The sequence below is a fragment of the Homalodisca vitripennis genome, chromosome 3 (assembly GCF_021130785.1).
Source record: "Homalodisca vitripennis isolate AUS2020 chromosome 3, UT_GWSS_2.1, whole genome shotgun sequence".
Lineage (NCBI taxonomy): Eukaryota > Metazoa > Arthropoda > Insecta > Hemiptera > Cicadellidae > Homalodisca > Homalodisca vitripennis.
Window position 1 is genome coordinate 5,627,680 of NC_060209.1, and position 20,556 is coordinate 5,648,235.

Genomic DNA, 20,556 nt, shown 5'->3' on the forward strand with positions numbered 1-20,556 from the left:
AATCACGCATCACAGAACTCATTCTTGTAGAAATGAACTTTCATGCAAAAATTTAAAGTGTGCATATGAAATCTGTCTAGACATATCTTGCCACATGATACATTGATTTAAAAAAATTTAATTGGGTTTAATAGCAGTGTTTAAATAAATAATAAAAGTCTACACACCAAGTCACTATAAAATTATGTTGTATGTGTTGGGATAATTAGGTTATATTTGTTAATATGTCACATGATTGAATCTCTTTTGGATGTATCGAGTTTGTTTACAAATTTAACAACTCTGCTGTTTCTTGTTACCATCATAGTTACCCATAAGACCAACGTTAAAATATTCATCAACACTCAGCCAAATCCCTTGGCGTAACATGACAATCGTCGAACTCAGTGTTCCTCATACAGAAATGAAGCTTCATGAACAATTTCCAGTCAACAGGTCACTTTGTTTTCACGATATTGTGTTGACAGACAGACAGACAGAAATAAATGAGTGATAGGTTTCTCTAAAGCCTAGCCAACAATAATTTAAACAAAATTTCTCTGTAATTTTTGTGTAGAATAAATATAGCGCAGTTTTGTACAGCGCCGCACTGTTACGCTGAGCAGGATCACTGTCCGAACAGTTGCGTAGCTGACAGGCAGAACAAAGTTCACCTTGAGCATTTCTGTCCTTTAGGACATCACCCATCAGACTGGTATAATATTATGATTTTATATCTAAATTACAAAACAATTTGTATTAGCTTGATTGTGACGATGCCATGCATGTATTAACAGCAATAAAGATTCTGATTCTGGTTTAAAACATGCCTTGCCACAAATGAAAGCTACTGTCTGGTTAGTGCCGTTGATTACTAACATAATATCATCTAATATGATTATTTTATACCATAGTGAATCAAAACACCACCAAATGAATGAAAATCGTGAGCATATGATGGAGCCGCAGTGAATGTGTTAGTTGGAAATTTGGCATGAAATAATACACAACACGGAAAAGACATATTTTAAGTTATAAAGTTACTGAATAAACAAGGAATAGAAATAATCTTCATTTCAGGATTAGCTTACTTCATCACTCAGAATTTCATCAAGTGTTTTATAGAGTAATAATAAATATTAAAAGCAGTAATTTAGTTCAGTTTAAATATTTGAAGGTATAGTACAGTTCATTTAAAATATTTCAAAGTACATACTGTTTATAAGCAATCAAAAGCATATTAAACAAATAAAACAATATCTTAACACATTATCTTTGTTTGTAATTACAATCATTACAATTGTAAATGGGAACAGAATGTAAGAATGCCCACGTGTTACATGTCAGATTGTGTTAGTTTTAGAAATTGCACTAACTCCTCATGCATGAACATTTGGAGCAAAACTGAGTGAAAAGAAAACATCTAATACTATATAAAGTAATACATATAACATTTTCCATAACCTTTTGTGTTTTTACTTTGAAATTCACTATTTTCTTAAAAAGTTAATGTACGGTACAGACTATAAGTAAATATAATGAAAGATTTACTTAAGTCATAAAAAATCACATGAAACAAAAACTTATCATGCAGTTACAAAAGGACCAAGCAAGACAAAACCAAATTACTCATGAAAACACCGAACTAAGAACATGCAGTTAGAAAACTAAAAACAGGAAAAGGAAAAAGACGACCAGGTAGTTAGTTTGTATTAGCATGCTTTAATATAAAATGTACAGAAGTTAAAAGTGAATGCGCTTCAAGTGGTTTCAAACCCAACTGACCTGAACATCTTCGTAGAAATTTTCTTCTGGATTTGCGGTGGTTGGAGGGAGGGAGTGGGGGAGGTTGTGGTTGGAGTCAGGGTGCTTAGAGTCCTCAGGGCTGGAGTCTATGACCAGACACTCGTATTCGTTCTCTTTGTTCACCTCTACAGGGCTGATCAGAGAACCCGATGAGCTGATCCCACCGCACTGCAGGCGTTCACTTATCAAACATTCTTGGGCAGAAATTTCCTCGTAACTCAAGTTCAAGTCTTTCCTCATCACCGGCTCATAAATTTCTGAATCATCTTCTAAAGGTGTCGATACATTCTCGTAAAAATTCATTTCTTTCTTTTCATTATCCACAGACTCATAAATAGAACTCTCTTTAATTTCCTCATACTTCACTTCTTCTTCTTCTTTCATCTTTGAGTCTGACATGACGGCATCCATAATTTCGGTGGCCATGTTGCAATCGATCCTAGTGAAATTCTCTCCATTGAGATTTTCATATTGGATCTCGTTGTTGGCTTGTGTGTACTGCTTTTCGCACAGGCCCAGATCTCCATTTTTCAGAACACCTTGGAAGCTCAGTCGGTCGCGAGCAACATTCTCGTAACGAGGCCGGATTCTTTCGTTGGGAAAGCTGAGGCGATCACGCGGCAGGTTCTCGTAGCCGTGAGAGGGGGAAGGGGTGAGCTTGCGGTATTCAGGGGTGGTGACCTCGCTGAGACTGTCCTCGGTGAGGGGGGTGTAGTGGGGACGAGGGGTGGGGGTGTCTGGGGTGGTCAGACCTGACAGAGTGAGACTCTCGTTCTCCGAGACAGTAGCCTCGGCCAGTGAGGGGCTGCGAGAATCCTCTCCATGCACGTCCACGCGCGCGTCTGCACCTGCTAAAACCAAACTGTTCTACAATGCTACTCGGTGCACTAACAGAAATATTAACTGAACACATCTCAAATAGTTTGAGTGATTTGTGGGGCTAGTGTAAGGATCTCTGCACAAATAGTTTGAGTGATTTGTGGGGCTAGTGTAAGGATCTCTGCACAAATAGTTTGAGTGATTTGTGGGGCTAATGTAAGGATCTCTGCACAAATAGTTTGAGTGATTTGTGGGGCTAGTGTAAGGATCTCTGCACAAATAGTTTGAGTGATTTGTGGGGCTAGTGTAAGGATCTCTGCACAAATAGTTTGAGTGATTTGTGGGGCTAGTGTAAGGATCTCTGCACAAATAGTTTGAGTGATTTGTGGGGCTAGTGTAAGGATCTCTGCACAAATAGTTTGAGTGATTTGTGGGGCTAGTGTAAGGATCTCTGCACAAATAGTTTGAGTGATTTGTGGGGCTAGTGTAAGGATCTCTGCACAAATCATAAAAAGGACTGAATGAAGAAAGTACAGTAATACTGAATTGTATCCACAATCAACAAAACTACATTTTAAATAAAATAGCTATTATCAAGTTTGTTATTTTCAAACTATTTACATTTTGGATGTAGTGTTGCAATTTAAGACAAATGTTTTTACGATTTAAAAATGTTACATGATGATTTTATAAAAATAAAATGCAAACAGAAGAACATAACAAATATTTAAGCAAATCCAGAGTTTTAGATATAATACAAAATTTGTCAACTTGTGCTCCACACAAAATCGTAAAACTCAAGTATTAAATGCTATTTTTGAGTTTCTCTACAGTCCGTTTAGCTACTTATAATTAATATTTAGTGGTTGGCAGTGAACTAACTCAATGTTTGCACATGATTCACATGTGATTGTGTTTACTATCTACTTACATACTCAACATTTCATTCAATTTCATTAGAGATTTTCAACCATTATACACCTTAATATACACATTTAGTAATCAGTACGATGTATTTCCCTTTCAAATTCTTGAAATCACTTTAATTGGTAAAATAGAGCTATTTTTATAACTAACTAAAACATTTTGTTTACTCCAATTGCATGTTAGGTTAAGTTGTGTCTTATTTCTCTTGTGGCAGGGCAAGTTTTTTCTGTGTACTGTGAACAATTTCAAAATGAAACTAACAAAAATATATTGTAAATAACAAAAAAGGTCTTTAGAACATGCCTTCTATATACAACCTAAAAAATAAAGTAACTAGACAGACTAGTGCAATACCATGCTATTCCTATAATAATCCCCCTAGAAAAGGTTTTATAAAACAATACCCAACACAGTTCTGTTATTACACAAGTAACCAGTAAGTGCAGTTCTACTTTAAACAAGTGAATGCCATGAGATATTTGTAACTAATTTGTTTTATTTTTATACAAAGGCCAAATCTTTGAATTCTCGAGTTAATTGATAAAATGACCTTTTCTGAACAATCCCTTTTTTAACATAATAATAAATACATTTATGTTGGAAGTGATTTGTTTTAGCAAATTTGTTTCTACCTTTGCAGAGGGGAGTATTACCAAAATCCAGTTTCCTCAAAGCTCCAAATTTTATTACTTAATTACATGATATAAAATAAATATAACTGAAAACTCTCTTTCAGTTTTATAAGAAGTACAGTTTGTATATTTAAATAGTTTTATTACGGTTTAAAAATGAATATTTTCTTGTTTAAAACAATGTTTTAAATAATAATGGAAAAGAAATGTTTGATCACTACCAGTAAGTTTGAGAAAAAGTAATAATTTACATGAAACCGAAAGAATAAAACGCGTCAGAAGGTAGAAACATGATGCAAGTTATGAGCTATAATACGCTTTTTCGTACCCAAAGCAGAAACAAAGAAACGGTAAAATGCGATGAACACAAATAACAGACAACAGACCTGATCGGGAGAGCCACTATCAATGTATCTCAGTTCTGCGTTTGACAATCTCTCCTCCAGTCTGGATCGCTTACTGCGGTTGGTGGACGAGTTGTTCCCAGTTTTGTGTTTCTTGGGCGACGGATCGGCTGATGAGTCCTCAGCTCGGGCTAGTAGTGGTTGTCTCTTTCCGACCTGCACAGACAGTTACATTAGTACATTCTGCCAACATGAGTGATGCCATGCAGGTGTAACAGCCATAAATAATTTAATTTAAGATGTACAATGAGTTTTACTTCAAAATAGCTTTATGAAAAACTCTATTGGGTATAGTAGAATGGCACAGGTCCAACAAAGTGCACATTCCAAGAGCTCTTTGCAAAAGGACTTTTGTTTAGTACAATATTAATGGCAGCATATTGAAAATCAGTAATAGATAATCTGAGAAATAGCAATAATTTTTGTAAACAAAAGATAATTTAAATTGAAGGAAATACCTTTTTAAAGTTTATTTTTGATCAATTAGTTCATTGATGATTTCATCATCATATTTTTCAATTTAAATTTAGGACTGCTGTAAACATGAATTATACAAAAGAGTTGGACAGCTATAAATTTTAACCAAGGTGGCCAAAATATCATTTGCTGAACACTCACTGAATGTACGGGCGAACAATTTTACGTACTTTCTGGTTAAACTTTTGTCATTGTTCAGAGCATGCTACAAAAAATGCTTAGAAAAGCCCAAAAAATCATTTTAAACTCATAACAGGGACTAGTAGTTGAAAGGACTGACAATATTGCTTCACGACATCAGCACGGGAAAACACTGAAAAATATCGGAGATAGAAAGCGACAGTAAGAAATGCTGTAATTCAAAGAGTGTACAAAAAACAATGGTATTCAACCTACAATATACATGAAACAGTAAAATATAAAAGAGTCTGATCACAAATGCTTGAAAGGGGTAACAATTTCATTAGTTCAATCAATCACTCATGGTTTATTGCAGACATGATACACATGTATAGCAACCGTCAATATTAAAGTATCAAAGCTAAAATTTTGTACATTCTCACCACATCAGGATCACATTCAAACATACAATTCAACATTCATGCAACTTTCATCCATTTGCCAATTTCCCACGTACATCAATGAAGTCAATTTCCTGATTGGGCAGCAGATATTTGCAAACTACAGTTCTGTGTCTACCAGTTCGGTAGTTTCCCCTGCCTCTACTCTCATACGAATGAACGTCTTGGCCTGTAGTCATGCCACATTTAGACATACAAAACAGAGTTGTTTCAAAATATAGAGACTTGGCAGAGTCAACAGCTGCAATTTTTTGAAGGTTTCTACAAGACTCTCTGAAATTCAAACGTGCGATTATTCGTTTCGCTTGCTTTTGCAACTTGAACACTTTCATCAACTGGTTGTTTGCACTGGCACACCGTAGGTAAGGTGTGGGTAAATCAAGCCATAATACGCCGTCATCACAACCTGAATCGGGCAATACTTGACTAATGACCTCAAAATATAAATATCTGAGGATAATTTATAATTTGGTGCAAACACGGTCAATGTGATCATTCCATGTCAACCTTCGATCTAGGTGTATTCCAAAAGATAAAATATACAGTAAGCAAGTAGTAACGAGCCACGCGGACAGATATGCATATGCTTGCTGCTGCCGTTTGGAACAACAACCTAAACCTTGATTGACTTGGTGCATGCCACCAGCCAGACAATGTTATGAGGCGTATTCATAAAGCAAGGGCCGACTGGTTATAGTAAAATATTAGCGCTATGGAACACAGTTTTACTTCAGCAGCGTCTTCTACTGACTCATTGTAAAGCTATATCAGCATTTATTTTGTTTTAGAAGTCAACTGCATGTTCGTGCATGCAAACAATGACCGTGATAATCGTTGATACCGCTAGCTGTGAAGTGTGTTCTGTAATACGATTCTTGTGTGCGAACGGATCATCCGTGCTGAAATCCATCAGGAGTTATACCCAGTTTATGGACCTACAGTTATGAGTGAAGGAAAGGTTAGACAATGGTGCCGTGATTTAAAAAATGGACGAACAGATGTTCCATGATGAAGGGTGGAGTGGCAAGCCCAGTATCCTGACTGATGAAATCGTTTTGCAAGTGAAACAAAAACTGTGATCTGATTGTCGATTGATGATTAATGGCTTGGCTGCACAATTTCCTCAACTTGGACACACTACTGTCTATAATATTGCCACAGACACCTCAGATACCACACAAATTGTGTGCAAGGTGGGAACCAAAATTGCTGATAGACCACCACAAAGATCAAAGAATGTTCAGTTGACAAGAGTTTTTGGGTCGTTACTAATAAGATAGAGAGGATTTGTTTTTTTGCATTGTTACCGAGGACGAGACATAGATATCCATCATCAATCAGAAATTAAACAGCAATCGATGCAGTGGCGACACTCATCTTCACCAAAACAGAAAAAGTTTAACCAGACTATGTACACAAGTCGAAAAACGATGGCTACCATAATTTGGGACATAAAGGGTGTTCTTTTGGTAGATTTTATGGAATGTTGGACAACAATTACAGATGATGTGTATTGTGGAACGGTCAATGTGCGATCCAGAACAAACGCATCTTCACACTGCTGCCAAAACCAAGGGGAAAATTCTAGATATTCATTGGGAAATCTTTGACCACCCAACATCCAGTCCTAACCTTGCACCCAAAGACTATTTCCTCTTCTTGCACTTTAAATGGTGGCTCGGTGAACAACGTTTAAAACCGAAGAGGAACTGAAGAATGGCATTGTCAATGGTTCCACTCTCAGGCGGTGAGTTTCTATGCAGACGGGTTAAAGAAGCTGTAGCAGCGGTGCGAAAAATGTCTATAAGTGAACAGGCGATGTAGAGAATTGAAGAGGTTTGTAGCTAACTAAATGTATCTCTTATGAGTTTATTTTTTCTGTACCAATGGCCCTTACTTGAATGAATATGCCTAGTATAATAAAAACCAGCAAGAAAAGCCGCAATTCGCAGAGACATAAACAAGAAGCGATTGATTTATCCTACAACACTCAATCTAGCTCTCCCAAACCTGTGGACGACACTGCCACGAGGGTAAGCCCACAAGTTTTGAGCAGTCAGTGTGTTAATATCAAATCTCACTGTCAGACAGTGTGCTGTGAGTGTACTTACGCACCGCCACCACTGGTGTGAGTACTTACCTGATTGTCGAGACTGTTGTGACTGCTGAACAGCTGGTTGGTCTCGTCCTCTGAGAATATCCTCATCTCGGACTCCTCGAGGTCAAAGTTGACCTGCAGCTCGCTGAGGTCTAGGGAAAGAGACAGACCTGCAGACATCAGAAACCGAGGACTAAGACCAGAGGCAAAGGTGGAGAGGTGGAGGAAATGTTACAAGAATCACAGTTAGTGGGATATTACACTAGCTTACCTATTTATCTAGCTTATATCATAGAACAAGGCACACACACACACACACACACATGTGTATATACAAACAGGATGAGGCAGACCACCGGTGCAATATGTGTATACCTCTCGCACTTACTAACTTTAATACTTTTCCTTTCTCATTTCCCTCTAATTCAACATCACAGAATCCAATGACATTATTTTCAACTTAGTTAAATTCCAAAAGGACCAAACTGTGAGGGTTGGTGTGGTTTTTGTGGAATTTTCAAATGTAAACATTACATGTGTGACCATGGGAAAACAAATAAAGTTAATCATCTTTAACCATATTTACAGAGTGTAACAAAAAGTTTTAAAATAGCACTTTAAAATTAAATACTGAATTAGCCAAACTAAATATGGAACAGCACAATTTTTTTCCCATACTTATTATGGAGCTATTCTTTAAGTAAAAGTTTGCTAGGGGTCATTAACATACCTTTTCAAAAATAGGTCTAACTTAAAGAATACAAAATAGCAGATCTTTTAAAAATATATAATTATGTTTTTACTGCAGATATTTTGAACAATTACAATAGGCAAAAATTGCAAGTAAAAACTTAGTTTTTACTTTTAAAGGATCTTTTATTTTATGTATAATTTATTGAACATTTCTATTTATAATTTTCAGTTTTAAGCTTTTTCATATTTTTCAAGATTAATGCATTTTTAAATTTGGAAAATATGATAAATATTGCCCCTACCATACTTTAACTTAAAGAATATCAAAATAATAAGCTGGGGGGAAATTTGGTGCTGTTCCATATTTCGTTAAACTAAAACCATACTTAATTTTAAAGGGCTATTTTAAAACATTTTAGTACACTTTGTTAATATATATATATATATATATATTCATACACGAGGTATCAAAAAGTATCCGACCTCGTCGTGTATCGCGGCTTCTGCTGCTAATAATGAGATAAGATTTGTTGCGACAATAGTTCCTACTATGATAAGGAAAGGTACAAAGTCTTATCTTGATCCCCCCGACTGGTTCCCGGAGACGGGTCAGTATGTACTGATAAGTGCGCGTATCGGTTTTCTCTAACTGTGAAGATGATGGAAAAAGTGGAACAACGTTATTGCATTAAATTTTGCGTGAAACTAGGAGAAAAACTAAGTGAGACCATTCGGAAAATTCAGCTAGCATTCGAAAATGAGGCAATGAGTGTTACGCAGATTAAAATGGTATAACCGTTTCAAAAGTGGTCGAACCTCGGCACAAAGTGACGCGCGTTCGGGCCGACCAAAAACAAGTCGAAACTCCGGAAATCATCGAGAAAGCAAAAGTTTTGATCTGTGAAAATCGTCGAATGACTGTGGAGGAAGTAAGTACTGAGTTAGATGTCAGTTTCGGATCAGCTGAAGCAATTTTAACGGATGACTTGGGATTGCGCCGGGTAGCCGCAAAAATTTGTGCCAAAATTGCTGACAGACGAGCAGAAGCAACGGCGATTGGATGTTGCCGAGGACATGCTGCAATGTTGTGAGGATGATGCGGACTTTTTGACATCGATAATAACTGGAGACGAAAGTTGTCTATGGATATGACCCTGAGACCAAATTTCAGTCATCACAATGGCTATTATCCCCAGGATCCTCGGCCAAAAAAAGCAAGGCAAGTTCGAAGCAATGTCAAAGTGATGCTTACTCTTTTTTTCGACCACCGTGGAGTTGTGCACCATGAATATGCCCCTGAGGGTTCAAACTGTGAATGCACAGTACTATTTAAGTGTCCAACGTCGTCTCCGAGATGCGATTCGCCGCAAAAGACCTGACTTGTGGGCGTCTCAAAATTGGCGGCTACACCACGACAATGCGCCAGCTCATTCAAACTTTTTTGGCGAAACACGGCACTCCGCAAGTTCCTCAGCCTCCGTACTCTCCAGATATGGCTCCATGCGATTTTTGGCTCTTCCCCACCTCAAAAAACCATTGAAATGCACCAGATTTGAAAGTCGAGAAGCAATTATGAAAAAAACGACGGCTGATCTCATGGCGATGCCGAAAGTGATTTTCAGTGATTCCAGAAGTGGAAACGTCGCTGGAATCGTTGTGTTGTTTCTCAGGGGTGCTTATTTTGAAGAAAATTAACACCAGCTTTTTTCAGGTAACTTCAGTTTTACGTTGCACCAAAATAGGATACTTTTTTATTGGACCTCGTATATTATAAACAACACAAGATATATAGATTCTATATATATATAGATATATATATAGATTCAGTCATTCTGCTCAAACTTGGTATGGGATTCTTATAATGTTGTTTATTTATGAGGCAAAACATCTGTGATAACAGTGATGTGATTTAACAAATGCAACTGACAGTTCTTGTGATGTTTATTTATGAGACAAAACATCTGTGATAACAGTGATGTGTTGTAACAAAATGCAACTGACAGTTCATGTAATGCTGTCTATGATTTGAATTAATGAAATTGCATGCAAAGCCGCAGATAACTGCTAGTAGTTATTAGGCCACAAGCCTACATTTACTGCATATCATACACTGCAAGAGGGTGATTGAAATAGACATTTTTCTATAAAACCGGCTACATAACATTTTATATTATCTACCATTTCAATGTGTATGTAATGTGGTAGAAATATGTCATAATCTGCATTTATTACTAAACATTATTTTTTCTTTACCTATTTATATTTAGTTTTCTAAATTTGTGAACTTTTTAAAATAAATGAACAGAAATGATAAAACCATTTATATGAGATAAGCGATATGTAGAACGAGAGTGGGTTTCCTGTGTAGTTATGCAGACTAGAACTATTCTTTAACAAAGTTTACAGTTGTTAACTTAGTTGTGATTATACACTTTTACTGTGATTAGTCTTTTACTTGTTTATAACATGTTACGTTATTTAATCTTATGTGTATTTGGACTGCTCACCCTCTTCATCCTCTTCAGGCAGCAGAGCAGCACTCCCAGTGGCAGTGATGGTGGGCCGAGTGTTATCAGCCAGAGTGTCGAAGTAGGAGTCGTGGCTGACACTGCGGTTGTGGCCAGGGGGAACTGTGTGCGGGGGTGCTGGTGGGGAGGGTGGCTCCAGGCAGCCAGAAGATCGTGCGGAGCTCTGCCCCGACGCCAGTGACTCTGCAGACTTCACCGGCCGCAGTCGTCGCCGCCCACTTGTCAGGTCCGATTCTGTCAGTGCCTTCTCCTGCAGATACAATGTCAAAGCTAATATACTTCACACAAATTTATAAGTCATTACATAACCACAACAATCTTTCGAACACAAAACTGTTTATAAAGGACTCTTCTATCTTTGCTAAAGTTGTCAGAAAATTTCTACTGCAATAGCTCTTGGTCAAATAATTAGTAAGAACACCCAGGTCAGCTGTCGTCAAGGCACTGACTGTGTGACACTCGCCCACTCACCATATAATAGTGGCCACATGCAGTGTAAAATATGAATGTGATAGCAAACATAACTTTGGTGTAGTTACAATTAAAAATTAAACTTTCATATAAACTTTGCAATCAGTGTCTCTTCATTTCGTTTAAAAATATAAAGTAAAGTAAATATTTGAATTGGAAAACTTAATCGTTACTCTTTTCGGTATCATACTTATTTTTTCTGTAGAAAATCTATGCTGTTTTGTAGAAAATTTGGTTAATTTTCAATAAATTTTCAAATTTAATTTTAAAAGTTAAACAAAATTTATATAAATAAAGATTTTGTTAAACTACTTTTTACAACAGTTACTGTATTAACTAATTATATTTTGCTAAATACTAAATGTTTTTTAACTTTACTTAATTATTTCAACTTCTGTATGATACAGCTCATGTTTCACTTTATAGACAAAAACATAAACAGAATGATGAATATATGTTGGACGGTTACTGTGAAGTAGCCTTTCTCTGAAACACTTGCAAATTGACAAATAAGAGGATGTTTTAGTAATTTTAATCAGATTACTATCTAACAAACCTGAAGTTAAAACTATCTGCTTGAAATTAAATTTTGCAATATCCACCACAATAAATTCGTTTGCATTTGCAAACTCATCTTTTAACTAGATCAACAGTTCAGTTTTTTTATATATGAAAAATGTAAGTTTACAAGATAGTCTAACGACTACTCACATGACCAAAGACCATGTCTGATGGTATGGAAGTCTTGCGTTGCTCAGCCACCTGAGCTCTGCTCTTGTGGCCCGAGATGGAGCCGCTGTGACGACTGGACTTGCTGAAGAAAGACTTCCAGCCGAGGGGAGATCGCTTGGCACCCGCTCGCTTGCGAGGCAGCTCTATCACAGTGTGGTACTTGGCCGGCAAGCAAGACGGTCCTCCCCCTGCACAACAGCACAATTATTTCTCTCTTAACTCGTTATGTCTACTTATTAAATTTATTTTATTTTTTTTGCATTTAAAGATAATATAAAAATTGAAAAAATTTTGTCATTTTCAAAAGTAACGTTTACAGAGCAGTAAGCCATATTTAGTGAAGAGATTTTACTGTCTTCTAAACTATTAGGCAAATAATAAAATCATTTGACTAATTATTAATTTAGTGCTGATACATTTTATATTGGATCAAATGTAATCAATGAAAATGATGTGATGTGAATGATGTGTTTGTGATTTTATGAATGATGATTCATAATGAATTTTATAAATCAAAAGGTGCGGCTAAAAATTGTAAGAACAACCACTGGTTATTTTAACTCTGGTAATCCTGTACTAAGATTGATTGAGGTCTTCTCAATTAAAGAGTCAATAATTGTTACTTCAACCTTTTTCAATACAATAAATGTATAAGGTTTCCTACAACACGAACAATAGTAATATTGGTTGTAAAGTTAGCAAAAACAAATGGTTATTTGGAATTATTAGAACTTTTTGCTTGCTTATGCTTATGGTTGGGCAACTCCCGAAACTAAATCTTGAGCAGCAATGCCACGCTATGAATATAATGCTTGTTGTTTAAGTTTGCTTTGAGAAAACTGTCCAGGTTATGGTATTTTCAATTATTTAAAAATGGATACATTGCTTTCATTCCATTCAACATTCATGCCTTGGATGCTTCTACATACGTAAAACGGACTTTTTTAATAAGAAACTCTTACTCTTTCAGTTAAGAAGAGTTAACTGTAATTTAATAGATCATAATTAATTATTTAGGCTTCAGCACCAACAACTTAATATGAATAAATATATCTGATTGTTGTATACTGCAAAACTCATTGATCAACAAACTATTCCATAGCTATTGGTCATTTTAAAGAAGCATGACACGGTGAGAGAGAGAGAGAGAGAGAGAGAGAGAGAGAGAAGGACTAAGACACTCACATGTCATACGAGGGGGTACCCAAAAGTAACCGGAATTGTATTGCTGACAGCCGGCAGCGTGTAGTACACATTCCTGCCGCTAGGCGTGTGTTGCGCAACCCATTGCGAGCTCAGTGACCCCAGTTCCGTTGTCCTAGTGCATTCTGTTCGTTCGTAGTGACTGTTTTCGCTAACCCTGTTTTGTTCTTGTTTCGTTTTTTGTCATGGCAAGTTTAAGTGAACAACGTGCAGCTGTGAAATTTTGTTTTTTACTTGGTAAAAATGCTGCAGAAACTATTTTAATGTTGAATACAGTTTACAAAGATGATGCTATGGGGAAAACTCAGGTCTACGAGTGGTTCGCTCGATTTAAAAATGGTGACATGTCGATTGAAGACAAACCTCGTTCTGGACGTCCATCAACCTCTCGAACGGACGAAAATGTTGAGAAAATTCGTGAACTTGTGCTCACCGACCGTCGACAGACAATTGAGGAACTATCAGAGAGTAGTGAGTTAACTTGGAGCTCGGTTCAGCGAATTTTAACAGGAGATTTAGGACTGAAAAGGGTTGCTGCCAAATTTGTTCCTCGACATCTGACTGACCATCAAAAGGCACATCGAGTTGAAACTTGCCGCCTTCTGAAAGAACATCTCAAAAATGATCCCGATTTTCTGGAAAAGGTAATTACTGGTGATGAGTCATGGTGCTATGGTTATGACCCAGAAACGAAGCAACAGTCAAGCCAATGGAAGTCGCCATCTTCACCTCGTCCAAAAAAATGTCGGCAAGTCAAATCAAACATCAAAACCATGTTGATTTGCTTTTTTGATGCTAAAGGCATTGTTCATTCTGAGTTTGTTCCTCCAGGTCAGACTGTCAACTAAACATTTTATTTGGAGATTTTAAGAAGATTGCGCAACAGTGTTCGCCAGAAAAGACCCGATTTGTGGCAGACTGGAGACTGGTTCTTCCACCACGACAACACACCGGCACACACAGCCATCTCAGTTAGGCAGTTTTTAGCCAAAAATGGCATGGTTCCGCTGCCCCAAGCACCTTACTCGCCTGACCTCGCTCCATGCGATTTTATTTTATTTCCACACATGAAAAGAGGCTTGAAAGGTCAACGATTTGACAGCGTTGAAGAGGTTAAGAAAAAAACAAAGCTCGAGCTTGCAGCCATTTCTAAAAATGACTACAAAAAATGTTTTGATCAATGGAAATACCGTTGGGACAAGTGTATTAGCTGTAATGGAGATTATTTTGAAGGAGATAAGGTCGTATTGTAAAAAATTTGATAATATATAATTTTTATAAAATAATTCCGGTTTTTTTTTGGGTACCCCCTCGTATAACTGAAGCATTTGTATGCAAAATGGAAAGGGAATTTGCTCTGATTGGTGTTTTACAGGTTTTTTGTAGTTCTGGTTGGTTTGAATACAGAAATGTATAGTTTCTTTTGATAAAATTACTCATTGACAAACAAAAAGTAAAATGAGAAAAGTAGATGCTCATTTTCTGAGTGTTTTGAAGAAAAGTCCAACAGATTTTTGGACTTTATAATAAAAAATTTCTCACAACTCTAACTTTGCACATCAGAGTTATTGTTTTTTCACCAAACAATAAACAAATTCGTGTGGACCCTTCTCTGAAGTTGACAAATAACTCAGAGCTCCAGGGTGCGTTCTAGTCACTCATCTATTTTCAAGCCATTCTGACAGATAACATCCAGCACTGGCTCTGCAAGGGTTAACTAACGCTTGGCAGGAGCACACCTGGTATGTATTACTCAGTATTAATTTTCTCTGTACCAGAAGGCTTGAATTTTAAATGTTTATAGGTACAAAGTATAGTATATGACTAACCAACTTCTATGTAGTCCTGGTCAGGCTTGCCTGCTGCCAAGGCTCTGCTCTGAGCCTCCTCCAGGGACAGCAGCTTGGTAGGTGTGGAGATAGCCAGGGACTTGGGCCTCACTCGCTTGGGAGTAACTGCAAAACAATGCTATTTCAGTCCAGCTATTACTCACTATCAATGCAGAACTGTAACGATAACTGTCTTGTTTTAATTGCGTGAAATTTAAGTTTCGATTTGTAACAATAAATCAGTGTTTTTTAACTTATAGTAACATGAAACAGTTATGTTTTAAATCAATAGTTGTAGAGGATTGATCATAAATTCAAAAGAACATTCAAAATGTGTAAAAGAGGACAATAGAAGAAAAACATTTTCAAAGTACAGTTATCCAAATCTATGTACACATACTGTCTCAAATGTATTTAAAAATAAGTAAGTAGTTTCTTTAAAGTTATTATTGTTCAACCATACTGTTTACACAGTATATTAGGCTTACTAAAAAAAGACAAATTACTGATATAAATATATTTTTGTGATTAAAAATCTCAGACACTGAAAACATGCTTTGAAATAACATGCTTTAACTGCTAGGAGGACTTTGATTAATATGAAGATAAAGGAAGGAGTTGTGTAGGGTTAGAATATTATATTTGAAGGTTTGCAGATAAAGTACAAAAACACTAAGAACAATGTATTTAAACTGACCTTGAGATGGCAAAGAGGCGGCCAGTGGAAGCGGTGCCGTACAGAATATAAGGTCCGCATACACGATGAGGAACTCTGTGACAACTGCCTGCACCCCTACACCCTGCAGGGCTGCCACCCCGCCCACCTCCAGCTCTTTACATCGCAGGAGGTTCGGTGCCCACACGATTGCGATGTTCCTCGCAGTCATACCTGTCTGCTGACCTTTCTCTGAGACACGAGCCAGGTGCCGCATCAGGTATTCCAGTGTCCTGCACAATTATACAATACAAATAAGAATCTCCAGGGTTCAAGTCTGTGAGTATACACAATGTGTCTAACTGCCAGGAAGACAAAAGTTAACAATTTTCAACCGATATTGTTAAAAGTATTTTAGGCTCTTCACTAAAATTTTACTATTATTACCACATATTTTAGAACAAAAATATCTAAAAACAAGCTGTAAAACTGGAAGAAAAATGAGTTTGAATATTTGGTTATACCTGTAGTGGGGAGGGGGCAGTTTCTCCACGGCCGCTCTCATGTGCAGTAGTCTGTCATCGGTGGCTCGGTCAGCCTGCACAGCTGACACGAAGGCATCGTACAGCTGGTAGGTACAGAGGGGGTTGGGCAGCTCTCGAAAATACATCTTCAGCAGCGATGCCACGCTATGAATGTCCTGCAGGATGGCCTCATCTTCATACAGTGCTGGCACCCGATCCTCATCAAATGTCCTTCTGCCGGAATATCAGAAACATATCCAGTAAATATGTTCATACATCCTTTTACTAAAATTGATAAAAGACACAGATATGTCTTGTTGTGTCATGATATTGGGACTGTTGTAACAATCTGCTATGATACTGGTACGATAACAAGATTTGAAACATTTGACATCATAATGCGCTACAACAACAGAAACACACTTCGATAACTAGTATGTGTGCTATTCTTCTGAAGTCAAATCCTAAAATATAAAAAAAATGTAAAAAAGTAAGAAATTATTGAGAAGCCATGCACTGTAATTGTCACCTCACCTGAGCTTCTGGATGTTGGACGTGACTCCAGACAGCCGGTAGATGCCGTCCACCATGCCGTGACTCTCAATAAACTCTGAACAGCACTTCAGCACCATTGGAACTGCAACATTATACTAACTCTTACTCTAATGTTCTACATTAGAAAACAATAAATATTTAATCATGACAAATTAGTTAAATTTATAGTCAGTGTAGTAGCTAGTTTAAGTTACGACAGGATTTTTCCTAACAAATACTTAAAAGATCTTTTTAAACATAGCAGATTCCAAATCTATACAGCTGGCTTGATAACAAAATAAACATGCTAATTTAATTATACCACATTCGCAGAAGTTGAAAAAATTATACAAGTACATGGACATGCCACGGAACAGCTAAAGCTGGACAGACATTACATAATCCCCAATTTTGGATCAAGGACGTCACTGAGGTGCACGAACTGGTCCATGGAACAGCTAGAGCAGGACTGATATTATATAACCTCCAATTCTGGATCAAAGACATCATTCAGGTGCACGAACTGGTCCATGGAACAGCTAGAGTAGGACTGATATTATATAACCTCCAATTCTGGATCAAAGACATCATTCAGGTGCACGAACTGGTCCATGGAACAGCTAGAGCTGGACTGATATTATATAACCTCCAATTCTGGATCAAAGACATCATTCAGGTGCACGAACTGGTCCATGGAACAGCTAGAGTAGGACTGATATTATATAACCTCCAATTCTGGATCAAAGACATCATTCAGGTGCACGAACTGGTCCATGGAACAGCTAGAGTAGGACTGATATTATATAACCTCCAATTCTGGATCAAAGACATCATTCAGGTGCACGAACTGGTCCATGGAACAGCTAGAGAAGGACTGATATTATATATAACCTCCAATTCTGGATCAAAGACATCATTCAGGTGCACGAACTGGTCCATGGAACAGCTAGAGTAGGACTGATATTATATAACCTCCAATTCTGGATCAAAGACATCATTCAGGTGCACGAACTGGTCCATGGAACAGCTAGAGTAGGACTGATATTATATAACCTCCAATTCTGGATTCAAAGACATCATTCAGGTGCACAAACTGGTCCATGGAACAGCTAGAGCTGGACTGATATTATAATTATAACCTCCAATTCTGGATCAAAGACATCACTCAGGTGCACGAACTGGTCCATGGAACGGCTAGAGTAGGACTGATATTATATAATATCCAATTCTAGATAAAAGATATCTGACTGAGGTGCACGAACTGGTCCATGGAATGGCTATAGCTGGACAGACATTACATAAACCCCAATTCTGGGTCAACGACATCAATAATAAACTTATCAACTTATATTGATCTGGGCCAGGAATACAGAGTCTGTTCAATAAGTAATGGGACTGGTTCCAAAAACCAAAATTTATTGCAGTTCGTCGCGTCTGCCACTTGTCAAAAGCCCGCTTGAAGTCGGTTTCTGGAATACTGTTGAGAACTTTTTTAGTCACCTCTTGAATTGCCTTGATGGAGTCGAACCAATGTCATTTGAGCACCCTGCGTTTTAAAGCTATATGCTATCCCAGCAATAATTAACAATTAACGAATGTATGATTGACACTCACTGTCGTGTCCACTGTTGAGCAAGTGTTCGCCCAGGTCACAGCCGAACACCCGCTCCCTCAGTATCCCAGACTGCTTCAGTCTACATTGTAAAGTTATATCCTATCCCAGCAATAATTAAAACAATTAAAACGATGTATGATTGACACTCCTCACTGTCGTGTCCACTGTTGAGCAAGTGTTCGCCCAGGTCACAGCCGAACACCCGCTCCCTCAGTATCCCAGACTGCTTCAGTCTACCATTGTAAAGCTATATAGCTATCCCAGCAATAATTAACAATTACAACGAATGTATGATTGACACTCACCTGTCGTGTCCACTGTTGAGCAAGTGTTCGCCCAGGTCACAGCCGAACATCCGCTCCCTCAGTATCCCAGACCTGCTTCAGTCTACATTGTAAAGTTATATCCTATCCCAGCAATAATTAACAATTAACGAATGTATGATTGACACTCACTGTCGTGTCCACTGTTGAGCAAGTGTTCGCCCAGGTCACAGCCGAACAACCCCGCTCCTCAGTATCCCAGACTGCTTCAGTCTACATTGTTAAAAGTTATATCCTATCCCAGCAATAATTAACAATTAACGAATGTATGATTGACACTCACTGTAGTGTCCACTGTTGAGCAAGTGTTCGCCCAGGTCACAGCCGAACACCGGCCCGCTCCCTCAGTATCCCAGACTGCTTCAGTCTACATTGTAAAGCTATATGCAATCCCAGCAATAATTAACAATTAAACGAATGTATGATTGACACTCACTGTCGTGTCCACTGTTGAGCAAGTGTTCGCCCAGGTCACAGCCGAACACCCGCTCACCTCAGTATCCCAGACTGCTTCAGTCTACATTGTAAAGCTATATGCTATCCCAGCAATAATTAACAATTAACGAAATGTGATGATTGACACTCACTGGCCGTGTCCACATGTTGAGCAAGTGTTTGTTCGCCCAGGTCACAGCCGAACATCCGCTCCCTCAGTATCCCAGACTGCTTCAGTTCCTACATTGTAAAGTTATATCCTAATCCCAGCAATAAATTAACAATTAACGAATGTATGATTGACACTCACTGTCGTGTCCACTGTTGAGGCAAAGTGTTCGCCCAGGTCACAGCCCCCGAAACATCCGCTCCCTCAGTATCCCCAGACTGCTTCAGTCTACATTGTAAAGTTATATCCTATCCCAGCAATAATTAACAATTAACGAATGTATGATTGACACTCACTGTCGTGTCCACTGTTGAGCAAGTGTTCGCCCAGGTCACAGCCGAAACACGCCGCTCCCTCAGTATCCCAGACTGCTTCAGTCTACATTGTAAAGTTATATCCTATCCCAGCAATAATTTAACAATTAACGAATGTATGATTGACACTCACTGTCGTGTCCACTGTTGAGCAAGTGTTCGCGCCCCAGGTCACAGCCGAACACCCGCTCCCTCAGTATCCCGAGACTGCTTCAGTCTACATTGTAAAGCTATAATGCTTATTCCCAGCAATAATTAACAATTAACGAATGTATGATTGACACTCACTGTCGTGTCCACTGTTGAGCAAGTGTTCGCCCCAGGTCACAGCCGAACACCCGCTCCCTCAGTATCCCAGACTGCTTCAGTCTACATTGTAAAGCTATATGCTATCCCAGCAATAATAACAAATAACGAATGTATGATTGACACTCACTGTCGTGTCCACTGTTGAGCAAGTTTTTTTTTTGTTTTTTTTTTTTTTTTTTTTTTTTTCCCCCCCCCCGCCCAGGTCACAGCCGAAACACCCGCTCCCTCAGTAGCCCAGACTGCTTCAGTCTACATTGTAAAAGTTATATCCTATCCCAAGCAATAATTAACAATTAACGATGTATGATTGACACTCACTGTCGTGTCCACTGTTGAGCAAGTGTTCGCCCAGGTCACAGCCGAACACCCGCTGTCCCTCAGTATCCCAGACTGCTTCAGTTTACATTGTAAAGTTATATGCTATCCCGCAATAATTAACAATTAACGAATGTATGATTGACACTCACTGTCGTGTCCACTGTTGAGCAGGTGTTCGCCC

General features: G+C 38.0%; 1 protein-coding gene across 1 annotated transcript in view; it reads right to left on the reverse strand.

Annotated features, from left to right (window-relative positions):
* LOC124356519 overlaps positions 1 to 20,556 on the reverse strand; it is a 67,533-nt gene that overhangs the window by 13,868 nt on the left and 33,109 nt on the right. Inside the window, exons 7-15 of the mRNA XM_046807573.1 lie at positions 16,893 to 16,995; positions 16,359 to 16,592; positions 15,877 to 16,127; positions 15,180 to 15,305; positions 12,127 to 12,335; positions 10,924 to 11,194; positions 7,766 to 7,893; positions 4,546 to 4,723; positions 1,756 to 2,627 (exon numbers count right to left, since the gene is read on the reverse strand). Coding sequence (XP_046663529.1) covers positions 1,756 to 2,627; positions 4,546 to 4,723; positions 7,766 to 7,893; positions 10,924 to 11,194; positions 12,127 to 12,335; positions 15,180 to 15,305; positions 15,877 to 16,127; positions 16,359 to 16,592; positions 16,893 to 16,995 — 2,372 coding nt within the window. The remainder of the gene's footprint in view (positions 1 to 1,755; positions 2,628 to 4,545; positions 4,724 to 7,765; positions 7,894 to 10,923; positions 11,195 to 12,126; positions 12,336 to 15,179; positions 15,306 to 15,876; positions 16,128 to 16,358; positions 16,593 to 16,892; positions 16,996 to 20,556) is intronic.